Source organism: Nematolebias whitei, chromosome 18 (genome assembly GCF_014905685.2).
Source record: "Nematolebias whitei isolate Nwh7 chromosome 18, NemWhi1, whole genome shotgun sequence".
NCBI classification, from domain to species: Eukaryota; Metazoa; Chordata; class Actinopteri; order Cyprinodontiformes; family Rivulidae; genus Nematolebias; species Nematolebias whitei.
Window position 1 is genome coordinate 8,842,438 of NC_056515.1, and position 11,465 is coordinate 8,853,902.

The window sequence follows — 11,465 nt, forward strand, 5'->3', positions numbered from 1 at the left end:
CAGTTTTTAACCAAAATTTAAACAAACTGTTGTTTATGACAAAAATAGGATTGTGTTTATTTTAGCAGCTGAATTCATTGGTTACTGCTAAAAAACAGTTTGTCTCATGTTGAAACAATAAAATGTATATCAGAAACATTTAATGGACTTCTAAAATATCAAGAAGAATTGATAATATATTACGTCATCGTTTTACTTATTTTAAAGTGAGCGATGGGAAACTTTGCCCAGTTCTCTCTTTACCCGCAAACACACACACAGACAAAACTCAGACAGGTGTGTGTCTGTGCGTGTGTGTGTGTATGTGCATGTGTGTGTGTGTTTCTCTGCATGTTTGTTTCTGAGTGTCAGACAGAAAAAAGTGCTTCCTGCTGATTCCTCTGCTTGCAGATCTCCACAGCTGTTCTCCATCTCGCTGCTTCATGTTTCTGTGCTTTGGTTGGGTGACGTCTACATGCCTCCTACCTCACCCCCCCACCCCAGCCACCCCCACCCTTGGCTATTTTTCCATTTGTAATGAGAAGGAAGCTTATCCAAACAGCACATAGTTTCTGGGAGGGAGAGCAACCAAAGAAGTCGAGTCTGACCAGAGAAACTGCAGCTTCCCTGAAATCTCTGAAAGAACCCAGAACATCCTGATCCATGCTCAATAATCCAGGTAGAAAAATCTAACAAAGTTAAATCAGGTAATCTGGACAGATTAAAAACAAAATGTTGAAACATTTCATCTTTTATCCCTTAGACTTGTGTAGTCTGAGGAGCTGCACTAAACTCATTCTTATAAATATCACCTTCTCATAGTGGATCAACCAGAACTAGCTGTTCACATGATAAAGGAGGACCATCAGCCTAACGACCGATCGTTAGTGCCTTGATAGTCACTTGCTATTCATTTCAATTTAGTTTATTTATATAGCACCAAATCACAATAAACTTGTCTCAGGACACTTTACAGGAACATTCACATACATAGAAAAGCCAATTAGTAAAGTTCTCTATCTAAGGAAGCAGCAGACAAGTTTAATCTTCACTTTGTCGCAGTCTCCCATCATCCTATCCATTTTATTCACAGAGGGCTGAGTGATACTAACAATAACAGCATTGCAGGTGACAATTGGACACAGAGGCCTCCGCCACTGTTTAATGATGGATTGTTTCTTTTCATAAAGATGGTCTCCTTCACTCCTCTCTCAAACCATTGTCCCTCTCTATCCAGGATGTGAACATTTTCATCCCTGAATGAGTGACTGCTGGCCTGGAGATGAGTGCAGACCGCAGAGTCTTTCAAGGATGAAGATGTTCACATCCTTGATAGAGAGGAATGTTGGTTTGAGAGAGAAGTAAAGGAGGCCATCTTTGTGAAGAGAAATTGTCCATCATTAAACGGTGCGAAGCCTCCGTGTTCAACTGCCCCCCTCTTACAATGTTGTTATTGCTAGTATCACTCAGCCCCCTGTGAATAGGAAGCAGCCATCAGGGCTCTAACGATCAGTCGTTAGACTGATGGTCCTCCAGCTAATGAACAGCTAGTTTTTTTCTGTCAGCATCAAACTGGTTGATCCACTATGAGAAAGTGTTATTTATAAGACTGAGTTTATTGCAGCTCTTCAAACTGACAAAGTCTTTTGGATAAAAGACGAAATGTTTCAACAGTTTTTTTTTTATCTGTCCAGATGACCTGATTTAACTTTGTTAAACCCAGAACATGTTCTCCATTATCTCACAGACAAACTGCTGCTGATCATCTTTACTACTTGAACTTTATTTCTTCTGCACTCAAGCTGGTTTTTATTATATAGCCAATTCATTTTAGAAACACACAACAGATAATAATAAATATTTATTAGCATGATGGTGTAAAACAGATATGTCAGAGCATTGGAAAAAAAAAATATGAGTTTATCACTCTGAGTGACTATGTGGGCAAACCCTTAAACAAGTTCCTAAACTTCAGGGCAGATGGTGATCAGCTGCATGCAAGCAACAAAGTTAAAACTGAAAACTGGATAAGAAAATTCTCATTCCATCTGTCGAGGAAAATTAACACAACTCAGACTTTTCAGCCTATTCACCTGTTCTTCTCATTGGTTCGGAGATACATGGAGAAAAGACACAATAATCAGTCAGAGAGATTCAAGTTAAAAGGTATTACCAACATTTATTAAAGCTTTCAGCTGAAAGGAGACCCTCTTACCCCAAACCAACAGAGACAAAGCAAAAACCCAAGACACGTCTGACTGGAGCTTCAGCATCTCCTGTATTTAAACACAAAAGCCCCACCCAGAGATGTGTCACACATTCTTAAGTTCTTTGTCTAAACTAGTTCAAACTGATTTCATTTCCTGGAAGTCCTTTTATGGAGTTGTTTTATTATTTTCTTCTGCTGTTCCAGTTTACTTGGTGATCTTGTCATCAGGTGGGACATACACACCAGCAGCTCCCTGTTAGTTCATGTCCCATACACAAAAAACTTAAATACATTCTCTGACTTAGTTCACTCTGTACTTGTTGATACCAAAAGGCAAGTGGATCCAAAAGCCAAGCAGATACAGATAAAGGACAAGATACAGTTGTGATACATCGAGCAATACAGCACATCAGATAAGAGCGTCTTTACACATCTGATCCAGAATGCATGTGAATAAAGCGTTCACACGGTGAAGTCCTGGTCAGCTGGCACACGACATGATACTACTGTGATCGTACCACTGCTGCTGAATGATGGAGCAACACGTGCTGCCGTCCAGATTACATTCGTTTTAGGGAAAGCCTTTCTAGGGAATGTTGCAAACAATAAAATAATCTGTACCCCTGCCCTTACCATTTTATCATTCAGGATTATTTTATAATTTCTATAATACCTGCACCAACTAATAGTAGAATTTTACCCCACTGACAGTTTAGCTTATTTTACCTGCTATATGTGAAACATTTACAACAGAAATCTGAGCAGAGTTGACAGTTGATACTGTGATCCCATAACCGAGCAGTGTCCATAGCATCTGTGTCCAGAAGGGTCGTTACCTTGGTCACCTAGAACCAAGCAGTGTTGATGCTTTGGTCACAGCAGGAGAACAAGCAGAGCTGATAAGGTCCACAGGGTGATCTATGGTTCGCTTTAAGGAAGGGTTTCAAACGTTAAAGTTGTAATTACCGTAATCTGTTCCATGGGATCCAAAAACCCATTCGGAGGTCATACATGGAGAAAGAAGTGAAGAAACAGCTGAACAGGTTACATATTTTTGAGCTTCCTGTTTTTTGTTTTGAAGGAACAACGTGGGAGTCAGGCAGGAGAGGGACATCAGGTTGTGATTTGGGGCTGTGATTTGGGGCTATATAAATAAACTGAATTGAACCAAATTGAATTGAAACTGAGCTGTATCTTAATACTTCTCAGAATTATTTTTTGTGGTAGGCTGAAGCTCATCCAGATCATGATACTTCTAAATTCAGCAAAAGGCTGCAAATGAACTTCCATGCTTGGTTTTTAACGCTTCATTTGTCATCCAAAAAAGTTCAATCTGGTCCTCTGGACATTCAAAAAAACAAAAAACAAAACAAGACAAAAAAATGTAGAAAGGTTTTGTCTCTCATCCGAGAGACTTAATTAAATCTCGGGAAGTCCAACATTTTACTGACCACATCAACTCTGTGGATAAATACATCAAGTTCACATGAGAATTTGTAAAAAAAAAGGGCGGGTTGGCTTTCTTGGACTGTGAAGTCTCAGTCTCTGATAGAGGACATTTGCAAACCGAGTTGTACCGCAAACCCACCCACACAGACCAGTATTTGCAGTTTGACTCCCATCACCCTTTGGAGCACAAGTTAGGAGTCATCAGGACTCTGTATCACAGAGTAGACAGCATACCCACTAACTCAGGAGCCAGGCAGAAGGAGAAATCCTACACAAGACAGGCTCTAGAGCAATGTGGATATCCTAACTGGGCCTTCCTGAAAGCAGAGAAGAAACCCAAACAGGACTCCAGTCAGCCTACAGGTGAAAAGGAGGAACCCAGACCCAGACCAGTGGTCATTCCGTATGTTGAGGGAGTATCAGAGAAACTGAGACGTTTATTTTCTAAACATAATGTCCCAGTGGCTTTTAAACCCCAAAATACATTACGGCAAAACTGGTTCATCCCAAAGATCCAGTCCCCCGGCACAAACAGAGTAATATTGTGTATGCTGTTCAGTGTCAGGAGGGCTGTGATCAGTCTTACATCGGGGAAACTAAACAGCCACTGGCCAAAAGGATGGCCCAGCACAGAAGATCAACATCATCAGGCCAGGATTCTGCGGTCTACACTCCTCCAGGCCAGCGGTCACTCTTTCAGGGATCAAGATGTTCACATCCTGGACAGAGAGGAACGATGGTTTGAGAGGGGAGTAAAGGAGGCCATCCTTGTGAAAATAAATTGTCCATCATTAAACAGGGGTGGAGGCCTCTGGGTTCAACTGTCCCCCTCTTACAATGCTGTTATTGCTAGTATCACTCAACCCCCTGTGAATAGTAAACAGCCATCAGTGTGCATCCATTGTTAGGCTGATGGTCCTTCTTGACCATGTGAGCAGTTGGTTTTGGTTGTCAGCAGCAAACTGGTTGATCCACTCTGAGAAGGTGCTATTTAAGTGACTGAGCTGAATACAGCACCTCAGACTGAGGAAGTCTTTCGGATGAGAGACGAAACGTTTCTACATTTTTTTGCTTTGTTTTGTTTTTTGTTTTTTTTTGAATGTCCAGAGGACCAGATTGAACTTTTTTGGATTTTTCTACCTGGATTATTGAGCATGCATCAGGATCTTCATTTGTCAGTTTTAAGCTGAAAAACATTTCAGATGAGACAAACCATTTTAAAGACCTATAAAGAAAAGTCCGTGTGGATTTTGTTGAAGCTCCTCTGAAATCAGCAGATCATTACCTAGAATGAACTCTGAGCCTTTTAAGACCTTTTCGGTGGAAACTTTAGTGTCACTTGAAACAGAAGTGACCACATGATGTTTCTGCAGCGATGCAGGAACAGAAACCTCTTTCTGTCCCTTTGTAATCATTTCTCGTCTCAGTTATATCTCTGCTGCTCTGTTCAGTACCAACAGGAGATCACAGTGCTGCAGGAGAAACTGAGAACATCTGTGCAGAAGCTGGAGGAGTATGAGGTCCGCCTGAAGGGTCAGGACGAGCAGGCCCAGAAGGTTCTGATGGAGTATCAGGCCAGGCTGGAGGAGTCAGAGGAGCGTCTGCGCAGACAGCAGGATGATAAAGACCTCCAGATGAAGAACATCATCAGCCGGTACGAAGCTGAAGATGTGCAGAAGCATTGTTATGTGTTTGTTCTGGGACTGTAACACGTTGTTACCATGTTCAGGTTAATGTCGGTGGAAGAGGAGCTGAAGAAGGATCACTCTGACATGCAGGCAGTCGTCGACTCCAAACAGAAGATTATTGATGCGCAGGTCCGTGTGCTTTGTTAAATATGCCGACTAGGAAACACTCCCTGTGCATTTATTATCTATGTTTTAAATATTTTCATGCCCTCGGGTCACTAGAAAACCAAAAAATGTTGCCTTCAGAACAGATTACCTTCAGGCTTTAAAAAGCTCAAACAGTCGAACAGAATCTCTCAATTCCCTTTCTTATTGAACAAAATATTCAAATATTAAATTTATGCTGACCATAGAAAACTGAAAACATAATTTAATGGAGAGAGAGCAGAAAAGTTGTGGTCAAGAGTTTGTTTAAACTGGATCCTATTTGATATTCAGCTTTTGTTCACGTGTCCTCAGAATGGTACTGTACAACATATTAATGTAGATTTTAAAACAAATACATGTCCTGTCCACAGTGGTCCAGGTTGTATGATCAAACTAGCACAGCTCAGTGAGGTAGTGTGTCTTCTCAGAGGAAAAAAGAAGAATAAACAGGATAATTTGGGGTAAGGTTGAGGTTATTGTGGGTTAGAGTTGTTGGATTGGGGAAGAATAAGTGGATAAGTGGGGTAAGAATAAGTGGGAAAGAATTGTCTCATTGACTCTCTTTGCCTTGTCTGTCAACTGGTCACAGGAATAGAAAGTCAAATAGTTGCACTGACTGACACTATGTTTTATTTAGCCTCTCGAGTTGATGTGGGGGCAGCACGGTGGCGCAACTGGTAGAGCTGCTGCCTCTCAGCGAACAGGTCCCTGGTTCAAACCCCGGTCCAGGGGCCTTCTGGGTGGAGTTTGCATGTTCTCTCCGTGCATGCGTGGGTTTTCTCCGGGTACTCCGGTTTCCTCCCACAGACCAAAAACATGCATGTTAGGCTGATTGGTAACTCTAAATTGTCCCTAGGTGTGAGTGAGAGAGTGAATGTTTGTTTGTCTCGTTTGTCTCTATGTGTCCCTGTGATGGACTTGCGACCCGTCCAGGGTGTACCCCGCCCCTCGCACAGTGATTGCTGGACATGGGCACCAGCGACCCCCGTGACCCAAAATGGAATAAACGGGTAAAGAAAATGGATGGATGGATGGATGGAGTTGATGTGGATCAAGGCCTCAAATTGTAAGTGTTTGGTATGGATCCTGGATTGATGGATTTGGGACCTAGTAGTGGTCCTTGGGATCATACGGATGTTTTGGTCATAATCACTGGACACCCTGACCCAGAGTGACACCCAAGGAATTCTTCAGGCCTTGGTGTGTTCCCCATAGCTGAATGGTTCTCCACTTCAGAAAATACCATGTTCTCTGAGTGCCACTATTGTTTCGCCATCATTACAAACAGATAGCAGATTTGACATTAAAAAAACCTACAAAATCTTACCTAACTCTAATCTAAAACCCAAATCAGGTTCTTTATCCTAACCCTAACCTTTCCACAGACTTGTCCACACATTGAGACCTGACCATCCTCAGCTGAGCTTTCCTTGGGTCAGGGTGTCTAACAGCCTAAATACCCGATGAACCCAAAGTCTACAACTGAAGATGTGTCCCAACGTTCTAACAAACCCAGAGATGCTAACTAAATGCAATAATGTGAATAATGTTCACATTTTATCTCCTATCAAAGGAGAAGAGATCTTGATTGACATGTCAGACTGTGCCTTACCCTCAACTCATTGGACTTATTCAGGGGAAACATCAAGACAAGCAACCACCCCTAAATTTGATCTAAGGGTCCATTTAAAAAGTGTTTCCTGCATTCATTGTTGAGAACAGTTCCACTTCAACTGCAGTCTGCACTCTTTCTCTGCTCCTCTGTTTTGCACCTTTTATTGTTCACCGGTCCTATAAAGACACTGGTGCTTCCTAAATATCCAGTAGGTCAACCATCGTCCACTCCAATTGCCACAAGTTCTCAAAAGATCCTCCATTCCAGTTTTGTTTTGTGTATTTTCTATTTGAATCATATTCTGCTTTAACCACTCGTCTCTTTCTCTCTCTCTCTGTATTTTGTTTTACAGCACAGTTCAAGTTATTGTAGCTTCTTTAACTTGTAAAAGAATAATACATAAAAAATAATTCTGAGTACCACTGGAGGGGTCCTGAGTACTGTAACACTATCCTAGTCTTTGTCAAATGGTTTTGTTAAATAATTTAGTTTAGAGAATGGAAGGACTTTTTAAATTACAGTATACTTTTATAAAAAAATAGTTTAGAGTAATGTGTTACTAAAAACACGAAGGGACTGAACACAGAGTCATGGTTGTGTTTACAGTGTTTATTGTAATATCAGAATCAGAATGCTTTTATTATCCTTGCAAGTACAACCAAATAACATTCTTTACAGCCGTCCGAAAGATGGATGGAAGTGTACAGGGGGCTGCAGCTTCTAAGATGAGCTGCTCTTGTTGCTTAGATAAGAAAAGGGGAAGAAAAACATAAGGAGAAAGGTACTGTATAAAACAAGATCTCTCACGCCATGTCCTAGACAAGACACAGTTTGAGGCATCAAAAAAATCTACCACAGCAAAGCAACATAGACATAATACATATGCGTGTGGAGTGAGTAGGGGTCCCAGCACAACCACCAGGTGAGTGACACAGTCCTTGTCGCCTTCGCATCTACTAGGTTTCTGCACCAGGGGAGGCGAGGGAGGCCAGTGGAGGCATTGAGTTTGAGGGAAGGTCATAGCACAGCACAGTCCAGAGCCCCCCGCACCCCCACCCCACCCCCACCCCACACACACACACACACACGCACAGCAATAGTCCTGATAAGAGGTGTTTGTTTATCAGCTAGCTCGGTTGAGCTCTGTCTGTCACAGGTCCATGACCTTGGGGAAGGGAGAGGGTGTGGAGTGGGGACAGATTGTCTTTGTTTCCATAATATCCCAGGAGAAATTTGCGCGGTAAGAGGGTTCTCCTTTACCCTGAATACCTGTAGAGAAAAACTGATCAGTTTCGAGAGACCAGCTGATCAAATCCATTGTTAAACAATTTGGAAGGAATGACAAAAAAAGGGGCTCTGAAAAAGGTTCACAAGACAAAGAGCAAAGCAGGGACAGGCAAGGGACAGAGCAGAGGAGGACACGTCTGCCTTCCACCGAGAACAAGCAAGAATGAATTTATGAATTTATTCCCACTTTTTGTTCCTGATGTAGTTGATGAAAACACCTGTAAGAGTTTTTCATTCTGACCCCCCAACAATAAACTGACAAATTAAAATGAGTGGGATCTATAAACAACATTAGGTGTTAGATGTTGCCATTCAAAGGTAGGCTGATGATCTAAACAGGCATGAGCCTCGTCAAAAAATCCTGCAGACCCTTGAGGATCAGAATTCAAAGTGTGGACTTCACCTCGGTGCTTTATCTGGAGCTGTTTCTGTTCTTTGTTTGCAGGAGAAGCGGATAGCATCACTGGATGCTGCCAACGCTCGTTTGATGAGCGCTCTCAGTCAGCTGAAGGAACGTTACAGCATGCAGACCCGCAACGGGATCTCCCCCACCAACCCCAGCAAACTGCAGATTACAGAGAACGGAGAGTTCAGAAACAGCAGCAACTGCTAGACGTTCCTGGGTACAGATTTTCAAAGATAGGATGTGGAGGAGCTTCAGAGACACTAGGGGGGATGAGTGGACTACATCTGCAAGGTGTTTAGAAGGCGATGTGGGAGTGAGGAGCAGCATGACAGGCAGATCACCTGACCGAGGAGGCGGGACCTTTGTTATCACAGTGACTGACAGAGGCGGGGCTTGTATATAAAGACTCAGCCGTCCATCACTCTGTCCAGTCGCTGGCACAAACCACTACATGACCACCTCTAGAAATGGTCTCCATAGCAACCATCACGTCCTCCTCTCCTCCCTGACGGCTGAGCAGAGCCATTAATCCAACAGCTTTTCTCTTCAGTCTTCTCCAGAGGTTTTCTTTATAAGGCATTATTTGAAAGCGTTCTTAAAAACCAAATAGGAGCTAAAAATTGATATTTTTAGTCTAAAACAATCTTTACTTCCTGTTTAACTCATGGGTTTGTTCCTTGACCGCCCCAAATGCAGAGCACTTTGTGAAAAACTATTGGTACATAAAAACGCCTTAACTAGGAACACACCTCAATATTAACAACCCACCTCTGCTTTTCTCCAAAAATGGCACAACTTATACTGTGGATTTGTAAAGAATACAGCAGTAAACTGCGAACATGTTGATGTATTATAAAAATCTAAGTAAATGTGATATTATATTAATGACATTTAATATTAATGTATGCAGCTTTTTTCCTTCTTTAAACACATATACTTATATTTGATAAACAGATCCCTTTATTTAGGAGTGAAATCTAGTTTTATTTTTCTTCTCTGATGATGAGAGTGTAGTTCTTTTCATCGTTTGGACCCTGGAGGAAGAGACCACACCAAGCAGTGATCCTAAGAACATCTATAATTTTCCACCCTTCATGCACAGTCAGGTGGTTTGTTGTTCTTCTGGACTGTGGGGGGTGTTCTCTTGTTGAACAGGAGCTTTGAGAGATGAGCAGAGATGCACTCCCTCACACTAACACTGGAGCAGTCTTTCCTCTCTAACTGCTTTATTTGTTCATGGTGATGAAGCTGCATCCTAACTGGGACTCTTTACATCCTCGAGCCAACATCTCCTCCTCATCTGTTCTTTTCTTACCATCCAAATTTCTTCTGAATGTAAAGACAGTGTCCAGTCCTTCTTATGGCTCCTGTCATCATTAGCATCTCAGCATCGGTATTTTGTGCATTTATATCCCCATTTTTCTTATCTGTAACAGATTGGAGGTGTGAGGCTCTGCATGTTTCAGAGACAGGCTTAGGATCGGGTCAGACCGTGACAGACACCACGGGTAGATTTATAACCGCATGTATCATGAGAAGGGACAGTCTGGGAAGATGTAAATAAAATGCTAACACTATTTTAGCTAACGTTACCAGAGCTTTTTGTATGTTTCTCGTGCTCAGACTCTGCTGTCTGATCTGGATGTTGTAAATATAGTCCGTTCTCACTGGCTAGAAGTGTACAGTTAACCTGATTTCTCTGGTAATGCTCTAACCCTAACCCTTACCACGGCCCAAACACTGATTGCAGAGGAGTTTGACGCTCCAGATGGATGCCTTTCTAGTCTCAGGCCAAGCCAAGTCCGACAAGATGCGAAAGCACAATCCTGTAACTCTCATCAGTCTGAATAGTTGATTTTTAGAAATCATAAAACCTGTTTTTGGTACAACCCTTATTCTGTTAATGAAATCAACATGCAGTCATTTGCAAAAGTCATTAACTCACATTTTATTCACAACAGAACATAAATATATCAAAATAAGGTCATTTTGAATTTGATGGCAGCAACACATCTCAAAAAGTTGGGACAAAGGCAACTAAAGGATTTAAAAGTTCAGTTAAGATACAGTCAAAAAGCATTGTACAAGATTATTTAGCAACAAGTTGGTAAGGGGACTGGATAAAAAAAGAACATTTCAGAAAAGATGAATCTCTCAGAATGGCACAATGGATCAGTTGGTAGAGCTGCCATCTCTCAGCGAGAAGGTTGCCGGATTGAATCCTGGCCGGGCGGCCATTCTAGGTGGAGTTTGCATGTGTGGGTTTTCTCCGGGTACTCTAGTTTCCTCCCACAGACCAAAAACATGCATGTTAAACTGACTGGTGACTCTAAATTGTCCCCAGGTGTGAATGAGAGAGTTAATGTTTGTCTTGTTTTTCTCTGTGTCCCTGTGATGGACAGAAGACCTGTCCAGAGTGTCCACACCTCTCGCACAGAGACAGCTGGACATGGGCACCAGTGACCCCTGCAACCCAAAAAGGAAGAAGCAAGTAAAGATGATGGATGGATCCCTCATAAGTAATGTTAAGCAGAGGTTCAGTCCAGTCTGTTCAAACATCTAAATTATTGGGAAAATCTAGGAATAATCTTGCTTAACTGAAGATTGAACTATGAGCATACAATCATACATATTTTTTTTTTAAATCTCCAAAAGTTGTGAAGAATCTGTAGAAATCTCTACATG

General features: G+C 41.9%; 1 protein-coding gene across 1 annotated transcript in view; it reads left to right on the plus strand.

Moving 5' to 3' along the window:
* The window catches only part of LOC119425022 (disabled homolog 2-interacting protein), a 217,406-nt gene extending 206,345 nt beyond the window's left edge, over positions 1-11,061 (plus strand). The window contains exons 13-15 of the mRNA XM_037692543.1: positions 5,089-5,291; positions 5,367-5,454; positions 8,820-11,061. Coding sequence (XP_037548471.1) covers positions 5,089-5,291; positions 5,367-5,454; positions 8,820-8,987 — 459 coding nt within the window. The 3' untranslated portion in view covers positions 8,988-11,061. The remainder of the gene's footprint in view (positions 1-5,088; positions 5,292-5,366; positions 5,455-8,819) is intronic.
* Positions 11,062-11,465: the final 404 nt, after the last annotated feature.